This window comes from Dipodomys spectabilis, unplaced genomic scaffold (genome assembly GCF_019054845.1).
Source record: "Dipodomys spectabilis isolate Male_0828 unplaced genomic scaffold, ASM1905484v1 ptg000324l, whole genome shotgun sequence".
Taxonomy (NCBI): Eukaryota; Metazoa; Chordata; class Mammalia; order Rodentia; family Heteromyidae; genus Dipodomys; species Dipodomys spectabilis.
Genome location: NW_024871001.1, coordinates 3,012,033 through 3,030,749, shown reverse-complemented (window position 1 = coordinate 3,030,749; position 18,717 = coordinate 3,012,033). Strand labels below are relative to the sequence as shown.

General features: G+C 39.5%; 1 protein-coding gene across 1 annotated transcript in view; it reads left to right on the top strand.

The window, feature by feature from the left end:
* Nucleotides 1-9,652, top strand: part of Srpx (sushi repeat containing protein X-linked) — a 30,391-nt gene extending 20,739 nt beyond the window's left edge. The window contains exons 6-10 of the mRNA XM_042702468.1: nucleotides 2,456-2,577; nucleotides 3,292-3,471; nucleotides 6,039-6,172; nucleotides 7,744-7,865; nucleotides 9,316-9,652. Of these exons, the coding sequence (XP_042558402.1) occupies nucleotides 2,456-2,577; nucleotides 3,292-3,471; nucleotides 6,039-6,172; nucleotides 7,744-7,865; nucleotides 9,316-9,493 (736 nt within the window). The 3' untranslated portion in view covers nucleotides 9,494-9,652. The remainder of the gene's footprint in view (nucleotides 1-2,455; nucleotides 2,578-3,291; nucleotides 3,472-6,038; nucleotides 6,173-7,743; nucleotides 7,866-9,315) is intronic.
* Nucleotides 9,653-18,717: the final 9,065 nt, after the last annotated feature.

The window sequence follows — 18,717 nt, the reverse complement described above, 5'->3', positions numbered from 1 at the left end:
ATTATGTGGGCTTTCTATTTATCTTACTATCTATGTCCTTTGCCATGTAGAAACTCTTCAGTTTGATGCAATCCCAGTGATCTAGTCTTTGATTTGTTGTGATTCTGGATCTTACAAAGTTTCAACCTGGGCCAAGAAGCCCGAGTGTTTCTGTCACCCCTTCCTGTAATATTTTCATGGTATCTGGCCTTACATTGAGGTCTTTGATCCATTTGAAGTTGATTCTGTGCAGGGTGATGTATGAGGATCTAGCACATGTATAGCCAATTCTGCCAGTACCATTTGTTGAAGAGGCTTTCTTCCATTTTGTGTTTTGGCTTCCTTATCAAAGACTAGGTGGCTATAAGTCTGTGGGTTCATTTCCGGGTCTTTTGTTCTATTTACTTCTTTCCCTATTTGGATACCCTTTATTGTCCCTTGCGTTACTGCTTGTTAGGATTTCCAGTAATATATGGAAGAGGAGTGGAGAGGGTGGACATCCTTGTCTCACTACTGATTTTAGAGGAAATTGTTTTAACTGCTCACCATTAAATATAATGCTGGATGTAGGTTTATCATATACAGTCTCTGTTTTGATGAATGCTCCATGGATTCCTAGCTTCTCCAGAACTTTTATCATAAAAGGATTTTGAATCTTGTCAAATGCTTTTTCTGTCTGTATTGAGATGATTATGTGGTATGTGCCTTAAATTTCATGGTCCAGTTATATCTCCTCACAGAGCTTTCATCTGTGGACAGTAGCATGCCCCCAACTTATCATCTGGTGAACTATAAAGCAGGGGAAGACTTTCCAGAGTCCTATCAACTCAGAAAATGCAAGATAATATGAGTCTACATAGTTATTAGTGATAGCAGAGTATCTGCTAGTTAGAAGAGACTGAGTCTCCTACCCCCAGCAGAGAATTTTGTTACTACATCCTGATAATCTTTCCCCAGTGCATCACTTAAAGAACAGTATTGGGCTGATATGTGGCTCAGTGGTAAAGTACTTGCCTAGTACAAGTGCATCGTCCTGAGTTTGATAACCAGTACCAAAAGAGAAAAGACAAAAAAAAGAATAGTACTAGCTGAGTTTATCATTGTAATTCTCAAAGAAAAAGTTTAGACATTAAAAATTTACTTTCTATCATACATACACAGATATATCACAAACACCTTAGGAAAAACTTTAGGTGAGGTATATACACACATATATTAATATATATATACACATATGTACACACATAGAAAGAAAGTATTTTAATAACCATGCCACAGTTGACATATTAAGTATTGGGTTTTATTTACTTCTTTTAAAAAAGGTTTTAGCAAGCATTTATTTTAGTATAATAAAGTAAAAGTAGGGAGAAATAGAAAAGAGAGAAAAACATTTCCTGCTTCCCATTCAGGAAAGAGGAGTTTAAAATTCCTGGGTTTCATTTATCACTCTTTAGGGTCTAGTATATTTGGCCCAGCTCCTGGCACATAGTAGGTTCTCAGCCCTTTGCAGGTGATTGCTTTGGAAATTCTAGGAAGTAGGAGCATGCCTTTGAGGGTACCTGGGCTCCATAGTGAAACCCTGCCTTACCCTTACCTCCTACTAGAAAAGGAAAATGTTCATAGATAATAAACACAAAGCATTAAGTCATCAGATGACCCTTGTTGTCTTAAAGCTTTGTAAAAATCTTCACCTTGGCATTTTTGTGGGTGAAATGTATGATAGGGTTTAAAATGTGATATTTGAAGAAGGCGTTTTCAGAGCCTCTTGTCCCTCTGTTCAGCACAGGTTCTTGCTTTCAGAATTCTGTAGTTGAGTCAGAGCCCACTCAGGCCAGGAGCAGGTGATGTGGGGAAGGAAGCTGCACCAGTATGAGAAGCTTACAGAAGACTCTTCTATCCCCTTTCCAGTTCTTGCTTGGGCTCCATGCCTCTCTGGCCTTTCTCCTGTGGGCCTCCCTTTCACCCTCCATGTCTTCTCCAAGCTGCTGCTGCTTCTTCTTCTTCTTCTTATTATTATATTTTAGGATAGCCAAGGAATCACAACGAATTTACCTTTACTGTCAGAGAGAAGGAGTAGAGAAAATCCTAACACCTTTTGCAAGCCTGAATTGCCAGTGAAGGTGTGGGTCATATCCTTAAATGGTCTCCTTCACAAGCATTCCCTTGTCCTCCAGATAATGTTATTCAGATCTACCTTGGAACAAGAGTGAGATTGGAGGAAGACTTGGGCCTCCATCCTCTGTTATATCCTTCAACAATACACAATAATCAGAAGTTCACAGTAGTTAGGAGCTTCCATTTTGGGATCTCAAATTGCTCTTCTGAAATAGAGGAAAGCTCAAGAGATTCTACTCTTCTAAGTATCTTTGTTCTGTTCCAACTGACCCAGTAGCTTCCCTTCAATATTCCCATAACTTGGTCAATATCTGTCCATAAGAATCATCTTTGATGTTTCTGTTTTGTTTTTCTCTATAAGTGTTATTCTAAAAGGCCTCCCTCCAGGCTCACATTTTCCAGAAGGAGACCACAAGATCGAGTACACAGTCTATGACAGAGCAGAGAACAAGGGCACTTGCAAATTTCGAGTTAAAGTGAAAGGTAAGAGTACTGACCATGTGTTTCCTCCAGCTAGAAAAGCAAAGGAAACAGGTCCTCAAACAATAGATATTAGAGTGCTCCCTACTAGAAGGATCTTTGTTAACTTTGAATTAGGCTCTGATGAGGCTGGAGAAAATGTCTCATCTTCATGCCTGGATTTTTTGATGGGATTCAGGGCTGGTAGATTATGTAAGACATTTTACAGGACTAATCTCACACTAGTCCACAGTTGAATGAACTAGAAAAAAATTACTTGATAACATTTCATTGCTGAGTTTGAGCAATCAGTTAAACTCTGCAAGTCCTTCGATAACTGACATGGTTAGCAGCCCCTAAGCTGGGGTTGCCAGAAGACCATGCTCTTGGGTCTGAAAGAGCAGACCTGTGGTCTGCCTAAAAATTGTTTTCGAGGTTTGCTTTGTGCCTCATGATTTAGACAGCTAATTACTAATTATTCTTTACTCTCCTGGGCTCAACTTCCTTATCTGTAACACGGGAGCTAGAGTAGTTAATCTCAGGAGTCTCACTGGCATAGATGGTGACCCTTTCACGGCCCACCCACTGACTAAATAGCACCCATGCTCCCTTGATCATTCCATGGTTTAATGTAGAAGCTTCATGGAAAATCTGGAGCTTCTGGGTCCCTTGCCTTCCTAAGTTACTCTGTAGGAGGAATCTCCACACTGAGACCCTTTCGGGGTTGTGTCTCTACAGTGAAACGCTGTGGCAAACTCAATGCCCCAGATAATGGCTACATGAAGTGTTCCAGTGATGGCGACAATTACGGAGCCACCTGTGAATTCTCCTGCCTTGGTGGCTATGAGCTCCAAGGTAGCCCTGCCCGAGTATGTCAGTCCAACGTGGCTTGGTCTGGTGTAGAGCCCGTCTGTGCAGGTATGTGTGCAGCCCTCTATTCAGCCAGTAGCAGCACCTGAAGATCCCGTGGTTTTAGATTGCAGAACAGAAGCAGCTTCCTTTCATATACTTCATAAAATTCATTTGCGCTGTTCCTTATCTGAATGGGTGAGCAAAGTCCCTTAGTTCTTACTGTAACATCTCTCAGCTGCCTTCCTCTTTTGCCTCTGCTTGTCCTCTGATTTCCCTGTCATGTCTTCTAAGGAAGAAATTGGAAGTCAGGGTCCAGGGCCAGCCTGTGATGAGTGACATTATAAATCAACCATTTTGCTCTAGTTCCTCTAGTTCTTAGGATGGTGCTTACAAAGCCAGTATACTGCTGGATCCGGACAATATAATGCCTGTGTAGCAGCCCTGGCTTTCAAGTCATATAGACCTTGGGCATTTGGCATCATTCCTTCTGTGAATAATGAGGAAAAGAATACCTTATTCACTTTGTGAGTTGTAATAATGAGATGAGGTCATCCACTGCACAGTAGAATAGAGCAGTACCTTCCACAAGGTAAGTACCTAGCACACACCCACTGTCTTCTTCCTTTTAACATTTTCATCTTTATCCTTTCCTAGCCATTCAGCATAAGTGGTGTATACACACACACACACACACACACACACACACACACACACACATTGTTTCACAAACAAACTAAAATAACATAAATATCTCCAGTTTCATACAGATTGCATATTGAAATGTTTTGGAAATATTAGGTTAGGGAAAATACAGTTTTCACTCTTTTATTTTTGTGCCAATACTGAGGCTTGAATTCCAGTACTTTGAGCTCTTACTTGGCTTTTTCTCTCACAGTAGTGCTATAATGTTTGAGCCATGCTCCTAGTCCAGGTTTTTTCTGCTTCATTGGAGATGGAGTCTCACAAAACTTTTTTGACCAGTTTGGCACTGATCTGTGATCTTCCTGGTCTCAACCTAGCAGGAACTACCAGCAGCTGCTGTCCCCCATTTCTTTGTATTTTTAAAATTGGGCTACTAAAACATTTAAAATCACATAATTGCTTCTATTGAGCAATGCGGTCCTATATTCTGAGCCCATGAGGCAATGAGAGGGATGAGAACTCCATATCACTTGGGAAAATATCACAGTGTCTGTCTTAGAGGCCAGTGAAGAGCAGGCACTCAGTGTTTGCTGGCTAAATGATAGAGTGTTAAGATGAACACACACTTCATTGCAAGTCTAGATAGAGTTTAAAATATGAGCACCAATGATATAAACCATAGGTGGAGTTTGCTCATCCCTTTGGAGAATTGGAACCATTTCAAAGCCACCCTGCTGGTAGCCTATTCTCCCATCCTCCTGTTTCTCTATACCTCCTCTGGCAGACCCTGGAATGCTTCATCCATTTGTCTTTGACATCCTTATCTATGTTCAAGAGGCTACTTACTTCAGTTACCTGGGTATCTTTTGTCTAAGGGCTTTTCCTTGTCTCTGAAGGCATAATCTACACATGTACAAAGGCCGGCTGGAAGTGACTGAGAATGACTATCCCCTGAAGTAGCCATCAACTGGTGATGGAGCATTAATGCTCGAGTTACCTCATTCCTCCAGTAGGATAGCTGTTATGTATGTAACATATCATCTCCTAGAGTTCTTCAGTGGGACTGAGGTCCAGATGCCTACAGCAATAACTTGCTTGACAAGCCACTCTATACCGCTCTCTTTCTTTCCCTGTTTCACTTCTTAAGATAGGAAGAATAATGCCAGTCCCCAATGTCCACATATGAATCCCCCAAACTTGAGACTATACTACAGTATATGGCAAAAGGAACTCTGCAGAACAATGTGACTAAATTAAGGCGATATCCTGGATTATCCAATGGGCTCAACATAATCACAAGAGTCCTTATATAAGGCAGCCAGGACTACTAAAAGATACAGAAAGAGGTAATAGAAGAAAAGTACATACAGAAGACAGATTTTAAGAGCCCACGGGCCAAGGAATGAAGGTGACCTCTACATGCTGAAAAGACAAGGAAACAAATTCAGAATCTCCCCTAGACCACAGCCTACTGATACCCTGATTTAGCTCAGTTTTGAATTTCTATGACTGAAGAAAATCCGTTTATATTATGTTAAGTCTTGAAGGTAAAGGTGATTTTTAAATACACTTTCCCACTCTTACTAGTGCTTCTTCTTTTTTTGGTGCTAGTACTGATGGTTGAACTCAGGTCTGGTCATTATCCCTTAGCTTTTTTGCTCAAAGCTGGTGCTGTACCACTGGAGCCACAGCTCCACTTCTGGTTTTTGGTAGTTAACTGGAGATTAAGAGTCTCCTAGACTTTCCTGCCCAGGCTAGCTTCAAACTGCAATCCTCAGATCTCAGCCTCCTGAGTAGCTAGGATTATAGGCATGAGCCACTAGAACCTGGCTCTTCTGGTGCTCTTGACCCACTTCCCAAATAAACTGCTGAATCTCATTTCCCATGGCAGAGTCTGTTTCTCACAGTTATGACTCTGTGTGTCATCATTTGTTATATCAAGCTGGAGCATGCAGAAGGTTTCTGACCCATGTGACCATTTCTCATTACAGAGATGAATGTTGATGTGAATGTCAGAACAGCAGCTGCATTTCTAGATCAGTTTTATGAGAAAAGGAGACTCCTAATCGTGTCCACACCCACAGCTCGGAACCTCCTTTATCGAATGCAGTTGGAAATGCTGCAGGTGAGTCCTGGAGGCAGGGCCGTGGTGAGAGTGAAACCTGTAACCAGAAGGGCCCAGGCATTTCACTAAGAGGAGAGGCCACATTCAGTGCTTAATCCCCTTAGAGTGAATTGCAGAGCCCAGCACTTTAGAGCTACCCATTCATCTAGGGTACTGGAGCATAACCTGATTAGCATTGACTCCCTGGAGCTAACCCACATCATTTCCCAACTAAGGAGGTTTGTCTGTCTTTACTAATAATCCTAATTGACATGCTATCTAGCAGCCAAAGAATAATTGTCTTTGTTGAACCCATCCAGGATATGCCTGGACTGGAGGTGATCAATTAGTTGTCTGCCCAAAAGTCTGGGCCAGGAGATGAAGGGAGTCCTTTGCTACGGAATTGGGACCCCCCTCCCCCACTCATGGAACTCTTCAGAGAATGACAGCTGTCTCTCAGGATAGGCATTCTCAAATTGTGATCTGAAGAACAACAGTATTAGCATTGCAATCAGGAGTTCTAGGACCTAGCCCCAACTCCAGGGATTGAACATGTTAGGTTGAACCATTTGCTCCAATACACCAGTCTAGCAAGTCTGTCAAATTCATATAGAGATACCTCAGTGGAATTGGTGATAAAAGTTATTTAGTGTCCTTTTTTCATTCTTTCTTTTCTTTTTTCTTTCTTCTTTCTTGCCTGCCTGCCTGCCTGCCTGCTTGCTTGCTTTCTTTCTTTTTCTTTCTTTCTTTCTTTCTTTCTTTCTTTCTTTCTTTCTTTCTTTCTTTCTTTCTTTCTTTCTTTCTTTCTTTCTTTCTTTTTTTCTTTCTTTCTTTCTTTCTTTCTTTCTTTCTTTCTTTCTTTCTTTCTTCACAATCATGCTATATAGTTCAGAATGGGTTCAAACTTGTTTCTCCTGTCTCCATCTCTAGATTGCTATGATTGCAGGTGAGTGTTACCACACACAGTCTATTTGGTGTTCTAATCATTTAAGATTTAAAAATTCCATTTAGCCAGATTCATCTTATTTATCTTCAGTTAGTTTTTCTCCCTTATTGCTACTCACTCCTCCTGGTAAGACCTCCTGCCATATGGTTGACTGAACTACATTCCTGAGGTTTTTTATCAAGAGCCAATTCAGAGTACTGGAACCTTCTATCTTTATTTTGGGTAGGCAAGGATATTAGACTGAAGGATGTGGAGGGTGGAAACAAGGGCAAAGAAAGGGGTTCTAGAAAATATTCCCCTCTCCCTACAAAGACAAAATTAGAGTCCTCTGAGGTGGTCTTGGACATTTTGTAGGAAATTTGACTCACACAAGGTCTCGCCCCATCTGGAAATACCACTGACTGCCATTTTGCTTAGGTTTTCAAACTGTTATTACCAATAAATTTATAAATATTTATCTAGGAAGGTATTTAGGTTTATAGCCACTAATTTAACTCTAGTTTCTTGACTGTCTTCAGAATAGCTTGGCGTGAGCAAAGAAATGTCCATAAACAGACGATTGTTGCTTCTGACAGTCTGTAAGTTGAAATGGAGGTCTCTTTGCTTAGCCAAATTAATACCTATCCTGTTGGTTCTCTTCCTGCAGCAAGAACGGTGTGGCTTGGATCTTCGACACATCACAGTGGTGGAGCTGGTGGGTGTGTTCCCCAAACTCGTTGGCAGGATAAAATCAAAGATGATGCCTCCAGCCCTAGCTATGCAGCTCAGGTAGGAAAACCTAGGAAAGTTCTCTCCTTAAATTTGATCCCCTGTGAAGGTACAAGGATCTGATCAGGTTCTCTGATTTCTGTATTAGATTCAGGCAACCTTTAATGTTCGAGTGGTTTTGTGTTGGGAGTATTATAACTGCACTAATTGGCATACGGCCACTTGTCCAAGTAAATTATGTAGTGAATAATTACCAGAGTTCTCTTCTTCCATCTTCAAATAAGTGTTTTTCTTTGCATTCTCTCTCTCTCCCTTTCCCTCTCTCACTCTCTCCCTCCCTCTTCCTTTCCTTCTTCCTCTCCCTCTCCCTCCCTTCGTCCCTTCCCCTCCTCTCTCTCCAAATAAAGTACCTAAGCAAATTCCATTAGAACAGTTTTACTATTTCCAGAGGTTAACTGTAGCCTTTGAGAGCATATGTAGAGTTACTAATACCTCTAATTGAAGCCTGAAAAGGTCGATTGTATTTCTATCTAAAAATTTATAGTGAATATTCTCAAAGTAGGCTATATAGAATGACTTGCTTATACCCCATGTCAATGAATTTTTAAAAACTTATTACAGAATTTGCTAAATGGTCTTTGGATAACACCCCTTCTCATATATATATATATACACACACACATATATACACATATATAATATATAAACACATGCATACATAAATGTATATTTATATATGTTCTGTACTGTATATGTATATCACCACAGACCTGCTTACTTTACCATTCCTGTATTTTTCTGGACACCCCCACACAACCATTGTAGAAATTCCCTCCAGAAAGTTACTCCTCCTCCTCTTAAAGATACAGAGAAATTTAGTTCTCTATTGCCACCTTGTTTACCTCCTCCTTGCATACATACGTGGCCTACATTCATGTGTTCCAACTCATTAGTGCTAAGTCACCTATTCCTGATCTCATCATTGTGATGACTGAAACTATGCCCATAAATGGCCAAATGACTGCTGGGGATTAAAATCACCACTGCTGATAAACATTGATATAGTATTAGTGTGTGTATGGTTATGTGAAACTAGTCTACCAACTTGGATTGACCCCAGATCAGTGACCCTCAAATCTGTTACCCTTATACATGCTATATAGCAACTACTTGTGCATATAGCACCATTGCAAGCCTAAAATCCCCTTGACCACAATCTAAAGCAGAGTTTTCCATCCTTTGATATATAAGCTAATAGTTCCAGTATCTTGCTAATAACAGATTTTAATTTGTTAGGTTTGGAGTGAAATGTAAGATTTTCCTTTCCGAATCATGTGATGCTGCTAGTCCAAAGATTACACTTTGAGTAGCACAGGCCTAAAAGATGATTCAGTCCTTCATAGTATCACGCCTTTCTCTGCATACAGTGTCACTGTGGGCCTCTGGTTGGCTCAGCAGAACTCATGGAAGTTGGAGTTTGACATAGCCTTCTCTTCTTTGTCCGTTCCAGGCTGTTGCTACGAATCCCACTCTATTCCTACAGCATGGTGCTAGTGGATAAACAGGGCACAGACAAAGAACGCTACATCTCCCTGGTGACACCCAAGGCCCTCTTCAACCTGATTGACACTCTTGCTTTGAGAAAAGAGGAGATGGTCCTGCAAGCCCAAATGGGCCAGAGCTGTTAACAACTGATGTGTTGATGTTCTTTTCTCTGTGGTTCCTCTTCTCTTTTCTATATAGTGCTGTGCACATGGGAAGGCCTTCAAAATATCCTTGATGTACAGATTTTTATTTGTAATTTTTAAAGTCTATTTTATTATGCACTTTCTTTGCCCTTAAAAATTGGCAGCAACAATGCTCACTAAGAAATGTACTCATTACCTTGCTCATGTAACTGTAACCTTTCTGTACAGCATTTTTATAATAAAAATGTACAAAAATTGGCATTTTTTTACTTTGAAACATTTCAAAAATTTATATGAATATATTACTGTTTTTTATTCTCTCTTTTCTCCATTGTGGCTGATTAACTTTGTAGAGAAATTAGAAACCAGACTTACACACTACTTTGAACCTGTTACTCAATGTGACACATAACTTTCTTTGCTCTTGTTGTTAATATGCAAACTTTTGTTAATAAAATATTTTGGAGCAAATTGATTAAAATACACTTTGTTTATTAAGCACCAGTCAGTCCTAACCAGTGTATTCAGTGGCTTTAGGACTATGACTCTTCATCATGTTTTAGAAACAGACAAATGAGGTCTTGTTAGGAGCTCAGCTGAGCTCTGTGAGTTCTTAGTCCTCATGTGGCAGAGTAACCAGTTAATAAAAGCCAAAATAAAAAATGAAGGGTTTAAGCCTTTAATCACGTAAGCAATGGTTTAAGCAAGAGTCTAAACCTAAAGAAAATGTTGACTCTTCCTGTTCAGTTTTCTACCCCCTGTATTAGTACACTGGCTGAGAGCCAGAAGCAACATTCATGCAGAGGGCTAGGACTGAAATAGTACTGAGTATTGAGTTAGACTCAGAGAAAGTGACTTCTAAGTCCTTTCCACTATTTCCAGAAAGAGAAGTCAGAAAGCATACCTGAAGACTCCTGACTACGCCTCAGATTTAAAAGCCAAGAAATGGCTGGGCACCAGTGACTATAATTTTAGCTACAAGGAGGCTAAGATCTAGAGGATCGTTTCAAAGCTAGTCCAAGCAGAAAAGTCCTTAAGACTCCATCTCTAATTAATCAGCTAAAAGCAGGGCTACAAGTATAACTCAAATGGTAGAGTATCAGCTGAGTAAACAAGGTGAGTGAATGTGAGATGGTAAATTCAAAGCATAATACCACTACCACCAAAAAAAAAACAAAAACAAACCTCAAAAACCCAAGTGCTGGCCACTAGTGGCTCACACCTTCATCCTAGCTACTCAGGAGTCTAAGATTTGAGTTCAAAGCCAGCCCAAGCAGGAAAGTCCATGAGACTTTTATTCCTAATTAAACACCAGAAAACTGGAAGTGGCATTGTGGCTCAAAGTGCTAGAGTGCTACCCTTTAATGAAAAAGCTCAAGGATAGCTCGCAGGCCCTGAGTTCAAGCCCCATGACTGACACAAAAAGCCAAGAAATGAAGGCAACAGAGGGAGATATTTATTTTATATTTATATATTTTTATATTTATATTACATTTACCTTGTATGAGATACCATATGCCATGTAAAGATGATTTAAATACATACATAAGAGGATGTGCATAAGTGATAGACAACTGTATTCCATTCTATATATAAAGAAGTTGAGTGCCTACAGAATTATGTATCTTTGGGGTTCCTGGACCCAATCATTCATGGAGTTTGTACATGAAAGGAAAGATTTGATTGGACAGAGGATTTCTGACTCTTCAACTGCAATTCCTCACAGAGACTTCAATGCTGTGTACCATGTATTATTGTGAGGAGGGCAGCTTACTTTATGATGTCTGCCTCTATCTGATAGTTGCAAGTCTAAAAAAAAGATGTATGTTGGTTTTAGATTTTTTTTTAAACTCTGTATGTCAGAACTGAGATTTGGGCTTGCTAGGCTGGTGCTTTACCACTTGAGCCATGCCTCCAGCCCTGTTTTTCACTGGCTACTTCTGAGATAAGGTCTTACTTTCCACACTGATGGGCACCTGAGCTACAATTCTCCTACTTAAGGCTTTCCATCATTGTTGAGATAATAAGCCAGGGCACTGCATCCAATTTCTCTCCATGGTGATGGAGTTTCTTTGACTTTTTCTCCTGGGCTGGCCTGGAACTATGATTCTCCCAATCTCAGCCTCCTGTGCAGCTTTGGATAGCAGATATACAAGAGGTAGGAAATGAGAAGGGGTTGCCATATGCCCCCACTGGAGTCAAACTGTGATCCTTCTGATTTCAAGCCTCCTAAGTAGCTTGGATTGTAGGTGAAAGCCACTGACACTTGGCTAACACAATGTGTTTTTAACTGGGAGTTAGAATAACTCTGTCAGGCAAATATTTCCTCCATTTTCAGAACACCATTTTGAGTCACAATCTACCTTCAGAATAAATAAAATAATGAAATTAATGGTGGAAAGCTCAAATTTAAACATACAGAAAGGTTTAAAACAGGAAGAATAATTAATTGACAGTAGTTTGAAGATTAAGCAGAGCATTTGCTGAACTATGACTAGGTTTACACATAGCTTATTCTCCAGTCATACTAGAAGCCATTGTTTGACTTGTGTCTCCTTCAAATATGTCAGACAGAGGGTAGTGACATGAGTGGGCGGAAATGTCTTATAGTAACTAGCCTGACAAACTAGCCAATTTCCTTTGCCCTGCAGCCTGTTTTCTTTAAATCAGTCTTCCAGATTAATTTGGAATACCACAGACATTTTGCCCAATAAAATACATAGATTATTTGAAGATTATATGAATGAATTACCTGTAGTATTGAAAAAACATGTATCACAATTTTGGGGAAAATTCTAAAGATTTATTTAACAAGGTGCTAATGTAGTTTTCACAATATTTTTTTTGCTGCCAGTCCTGGGGCTTGAACTCAGGGCCTAAGAGCTGTACCTGACCTTTTTTTTTTTCTCTCAAGGCTAGCATTATATCACTTGAATCACAGCTCTGCTTTCAGCTGTTTGGTGGTTAATTGGTGATGTCTTGATGGAATTTCCTACCCAAGCTAGCTTTGGATCTCAGTCTCCTGAGTAGCTAGGATTACAGGCATGTGCCACTGACCCCCCGCTTCACAGGATTTATTATACCAGTCCTGGGGCTTGACTTCCGGGCCTAGGCACTGTCCCTGAGCTTCTTTTGCTCAAGGCTAGCACTCTACCACTTGAGCCACAGTGAAATTTACAGCTTTTTCTGTTTATGTAGTACTGAGGAATCAAACCCAAGGCTAGGCAAGCACTCTACCACTAAGCCACATTCCCAGCCCCACAGGATTTTAAAATATGTTTTTGGACCATATAGTCTCTAAACTGGATGCTGGTGGTTTATGCCTATAATCCTAGTTACTCATGAAGCTGAGACCTGAGAATTGAGATTTTAAGTCATCCTGGGCAGGAAACCCCATGAGACTTACCTCCAATTAACTACCAAAACCGTGGAAGTACAGCTGTAGCCCAAGTGTAGTGTGCTAGTCTTGAGCACAAATGCTCAAAAACAGTACCCAGTACCAGGCTCATGTGTACACACACACACACACACACACACACACACACACACACACACACACACACACACACACACACACACACACACAGCTCCTTGTTCAGGCACACACATAAGGAAGGGATAGGCAGTTAAATAGGTTAACTCAGAATACAGCCTCTCCTTCAGTAGATGGCAGCTGAAGTCTTAGTCATTTTTATGGTTTTTTTTTTTTTTTTTTTTTTAGATTGCTTGTAGTCTGCTCCCACTTTCAGTCTGCACGTGTGTTTCAACAATCAGTCAGAAATTTAGGAAGTTTGTATATAGAACCAGAGGAAACCTCGGACACAGGTTCCTCCTGCCCCGAGATTTTCCTCCTCAATTTTCAGTTTCTATTGTTGTTCTTACTCTCTTTTGGGTTTTCAAAGTAATAAGACTATAGATTTCCTATCTTAATTTAAATCTCCGTCTAGCATACTGCCCTTTGTTAAGCTTCCCTTAAACTACTGACTCATCAAGATTATTTGTTGTCTTCCAAATAATGATTGTCTCAAGTATTTTCCTGCTTTTTTGGTTGCTATTCAATTGTTTCGGGTAGTGTTCTTTTTTTTTAATTTTAATTTTAATTTTTTGTGAACATACTGTACAGAGGGGTTACAATTACATGGGCAAGATAATGAGTACATTTCTTATCAAGCATTGCAGCCTCCTCCTTTGTTTACCCTTCACATCCCTTCCCAGCCCCCCCACCCAATCCTCTCCCCCCCCACCAAAGTTGTAAAGTTCGTTTTCGACATACAACTTGTACTTCTCGTTGTTGCAACAGGTCCACCTGTATCCTTAAACGACTGTATTTTAATGTTTTTTTCTTTAATGCATTTGTTTCTAACGCATTTATAAGATTATTTCTTTGTTGCTTTGTATGTCCCTCCCCAAGTCGGGTAGTGTTCTTTGGTTGTTGTTGTTTTGCCTGTCTTGGGGCTTGAACTTTAGGCCTGGGCACTGTCCCTGAGTATCTTTGCTCAAAGTGAGTGCTCTACCACTTAAGTCACAGTACCACTCTCAGCCTTTTTTGAGTAGTTTATTGTAGATAAGAGCCTCACAAAGTTTCCTGCCCAGGCTGCTTCGAACTGTGACCCTCAGATCTCAACCTCCTGAATAGCTAGGATTAAAGGTGAGAGCCACTGGTACCCAGCTGGTAGTGTTTTTTATATGGTATCATGATGATTAAATCAACTTGATTGGATTAACCATTCTTCTAGGTGTTTTTATGAGGCTATGTTCAGTGACAATTAGGTCATGAGGTCTCTGACCTAAGGAATCCCTTGATTGATTCCAAATATAATGGCATCATTGGGAGGTAGTAAGGTAGGAAATGAGGTCGTTTGAGAAAATAGGTTATTGGGGACATGTCTTTGGGGGTCTATATCGTGTACTGGTCTCTTTATGTATTCCTCATTTTCTCTGCTTCCTTTTTCAACAAGATGTGAGCTGCTCTGCCATGCATAATCCGCCATGCCTTCTGGAACATCTAAGTTGTTTGCATCATGTATTTTATCACAGTGAAGCATAAGTAAATGATATATTTTATCCAGATACATTTATTGTGTGTGGAAGATTGGTCCAATAGGAGCTTCTTGACATTTATCAGAAACTTAGTGAAGAATTGACCACGAGGTAAAGGGTCTAGGCCATACACCCACAGAATGTCAAACGACTTCCAGAAGCCTAAAACTCTTGAGTTTGAGTTTAGAAAATTGGGACCAGTGATAAAGGAAAAGAAAGGTACATTTTTTAAAAGCACATTGAAGAGAAGTATCTAGATGTCGATACCTAAATTAGTTATTTATTCTAGAAATAAAATAGCCCTAAAATTTAATTGCACAACCTCCCCCATAGTATAACCCTTGTTATCACTGTATTTGATGTCGTATAATTTGTGGAGGGGAAGGGAAAAAACAAATCGTTTAAATAGGGATACATGTGGACCCATTGCAACAATGAGATGTACAAGACGTTATGTCAAAAAACGAACTTTACAACTTTGGCGCAAGATGGGGGGTGGGGGGATGGGAAGGGATGGAAAGGGGAAACAAAAGAGGAGGCAACAATGCTTGATAAGAAACGTACTCATTACCTTGCCCATGTAATTGTAACCCCTCTGTCTGGTATTTTCACAATAAAAAAACAATGTTAGAAGTTTTATTATCACCATGATTTCTATGAGTCATGGAAAGAATAATTTCCTCTAAAAAAGTGATAGCAGGAAAAAAACAGTATTCAGGAATGTTTTGAAGAGATACTGAAGGCATAGGAAGGCTACTTTACTATGAAATGCCCATGTTGTAGGAGTCCAGATGCATCACAAAATGTCTTTGAGAGAGTTCAGCTGGAGAACAGAGCAGAATGAAAACAAAAACAAAAAAGCCAGGAGATCATTGAGGGGAATACTTAACAGCTCATGCCAACAGCTGGAGTATTATAGACACAAGAAACATGAAGGAATTTAGCCACCTGGAAGTTTCCATTTTCAGAATGCAATTGCTTGGTTACCAGAACTAACATTGCTAGTGGTTTCTGTAATCTGTCCTAGGCTATAAGGCAGGAAGAGCATGACCACACATGACCTCAACTAGGTGGCTGGGCCTGGCTCTTCTTGACTCGGTATTCAGTACAAGTTAAACAGTAATCATGAATTCAACAGAAGGAGATAGGATTTATTAAGCAGTAGTTAGTTCTATGTATAGAGCAGCAATTTTCAAAAGAGCCCTGAGACATGTTACTATTAGAAGGCAAGAATGCTTTCATAGGAACAGCCAATATTTCAGAAAGGAAAAATAACTGTTGAACATTTAGGTTGATTCCATATCTTGGCTATTGCAAATAATTCTGTAAAATATATGGGAGTCCAGATATCTCTGTGAAATGACAATTTCATTTCCATAAATAACTCCTAGTAGAGTCAAAATAATAAAATATAATAAAGTCTAATAAAATATAAATGGCAAAAATTGTATAGAAGACTTAATCAGATATTTCACCAAGAAGATATATGAGCCAAGTGCCAGTGGATTAAGCCTATTATTCTGGTTGCTTGGGAGGTTGAGAATGGGAGGATTGAAGTTCCAGGAAAGTCCAGAGCAAAAGGTTTGAAAGATTTTATTTTAACAAAAAAAGTTGGGCATGGTGACACATTCCTATTAGCCCAGCTATGAGGAGCTAAAACAGGACTGAGGCTCAGGCTGGCTTGGGGAGAGAAAGTATGACTTTAGCTTCAAAATAACCAGAGCATGAGGGACAGAAGACATGCTTCAAATGGTAGTGTTTACCTACCAAAAGTAAAGCCCTGAGTTCAAACACCATTACCACGAAAGTTAAAAAAATAAAATATATGAATGGCCTAAGCACTTGTTCAACACCTGTCCTCAACAGGGAAATGAAAGTGAAAACTACAATAAAATACCATTAAATGATTAAAATTAGAATGATTGAAATGTATAAAAAGATTGTTAAAATGATTAAAATTAATACTAAGTATTGGTAGGAGATAGCAATATTAGTACTTGTATACATTCTGGCATGATGGAGTACTTTCTCAGAAACAAAAATGAAAAAATGTCTGTTGGGGAGAGTGTAGTTGTGGAGGTGGGAGAGAAGGGATGGTAGGAGAAAAACAAAGGAGGAGGCAACAATGCTTGATAAGAAATGTACTCATTACCTTGCTCATATAACTGTAACCCCTCTATACAGTATTTTTTTAACAATAAAAACATATAAAAATGTCTGATATGAGCAATGTAGATGAAGTTCAAAATCATTTCTCTGAATGAAGACGTCAGAGTTAAAAGAGTACTTATTATATGATTTCATTTAAATGAAATCTGAGAACCAGTCAATGTAGCCTATAGTGACAGAAATCAGTACAATGGTATATCTGTGGTAGAAGGATAAATTGAAAAGGATCATAGAGGAAACATTATGGGTCATTAAGATGTTCTCTATCTTTATAGAAATGTGTGCTTCATGGCTCTCTCTTTCTTTCTTTCTCTCTCTCTCTATATATATACACACATATATACTTCAAAATTGCTTCAACTGTACCCTCTAAATGAGTACACTTTATTGTAAGGGAATTATACGTTATTATTTATTTATTTATTTTTGTTGGTTGTGGGGCTTGAACTCTGGGTCTGGGCGCTGTCCTTGAGTTCTTCAGTTCAAGGTGAGTGCTCTACCACTTGAGCCACAGCTCCACTTCTGGTTTTCTGAGTGGTTTATTGGACATAAGAGTTTCACAGACTTTCCTGCCTGGGCTGGGTTTGAACCTTGATCCTCAGATCTCAGCCTCCTTAGTAGTTAGGATTACAGGCGTGAGCTATAGGCACCCAGCGGAAATTATGCTTTAATACAAGAGTGTAAAATATTTTAAAGAATAAATATGTAAGCTTAAGATAAAGCTAATAAAAATCCAAGTTATGATCATTTGAGTACCAACATTATAACTGATATCAACTAGAGCCCAATGATGTAATGTGGTTTAAAAAAAGTACACTAGTGAGAGGCAATGATGTGACTCAATCACAAAATGTAAATGTGGATTCAAGATTCTGGCTAGATGGGGCTGGGAAGGTGGCTCAGTGGTAGCGTGCTTGACTTGCATGCATGAGGCCCTGGGTTCAATTCCTCAGCACCACATAAGCAGAAAAAGCCGGAAGTGGGGCAGACACTCAAGTGGTAGAGTGCTAGCCTTCAGCTGAAGAGCTGAGGGACAGCACCCAGGCCCAGAGTTCAGGCCCCACGACTGACCAAAAAAAAAAAAAAAAAAAAAAAGATTCTGGCTAGAAATAATTAGTATATGTCTAAGATAATCTTAGCAGATGAGTAGAATATCTCAATAGCAGCTATGTACATATGACCATATAAGATGAGGCTAAATGAAATTAACTCCAAGGCATGAACACAAGTTTTTTTTTGTTGTTGTTTTTAATATACCATGTGATTTTTTTGTCTTTTTTGTATGTTCTTCCCCCTATGGTATATCGTCTGTTGTCACTGTATTTGATTTTGTTACCCTGGTATTGTATATACGTTCATTTGAATTAGGGAAGGGAAGGGGAACAACAGAATGGTGAGACAAAGGACAAGGGGGAATGAATTCAACAGTGATATTCACAAGACAATATGTTGGAAATGATCTGTACAATTTGGGAGGGATTAGGGGGAGAGAAAGTAGGAAAAAATGAGGGAAAGGGTAACAAGTTTGACAAGAAATGTACTTACTACCTTACTTATGTAAAGGTAAACCCTCCATACATCATCTTGACAATAAAAAAAGATCCTGGCTAGAAACCACCTACCAAATGGCCAGGAAGAGTCTGTAAGACAATGGATGTCCATAATGGCCTTAGGCCCCACATCAAAATCACCCAGGAAACTGAGGGTATAGCTCAGTGGATAAGTATGTGCCTAGCATGTTCAATCCACAGCATCTCAGACAAACAAGGAAACACTCAGGTAAGAGGACATGCAATCTGATTCTCTGGGTGAACTCTAGGGAAACAAGAATTTATAGAATACTGCACAGTTAGGGATATTCTATGGTATAGTGACCTAGTATTGGCTCTGCAGTTTCTGCAAAGATAAGGACATAGCCTTGCTAATCTTAGCTCAAAAACGGAAGAGAATGGTTTAGTACCTCTTATCATTATAACCCTTCTGCTGGTAACAATCATATATCTAGATGAAATATA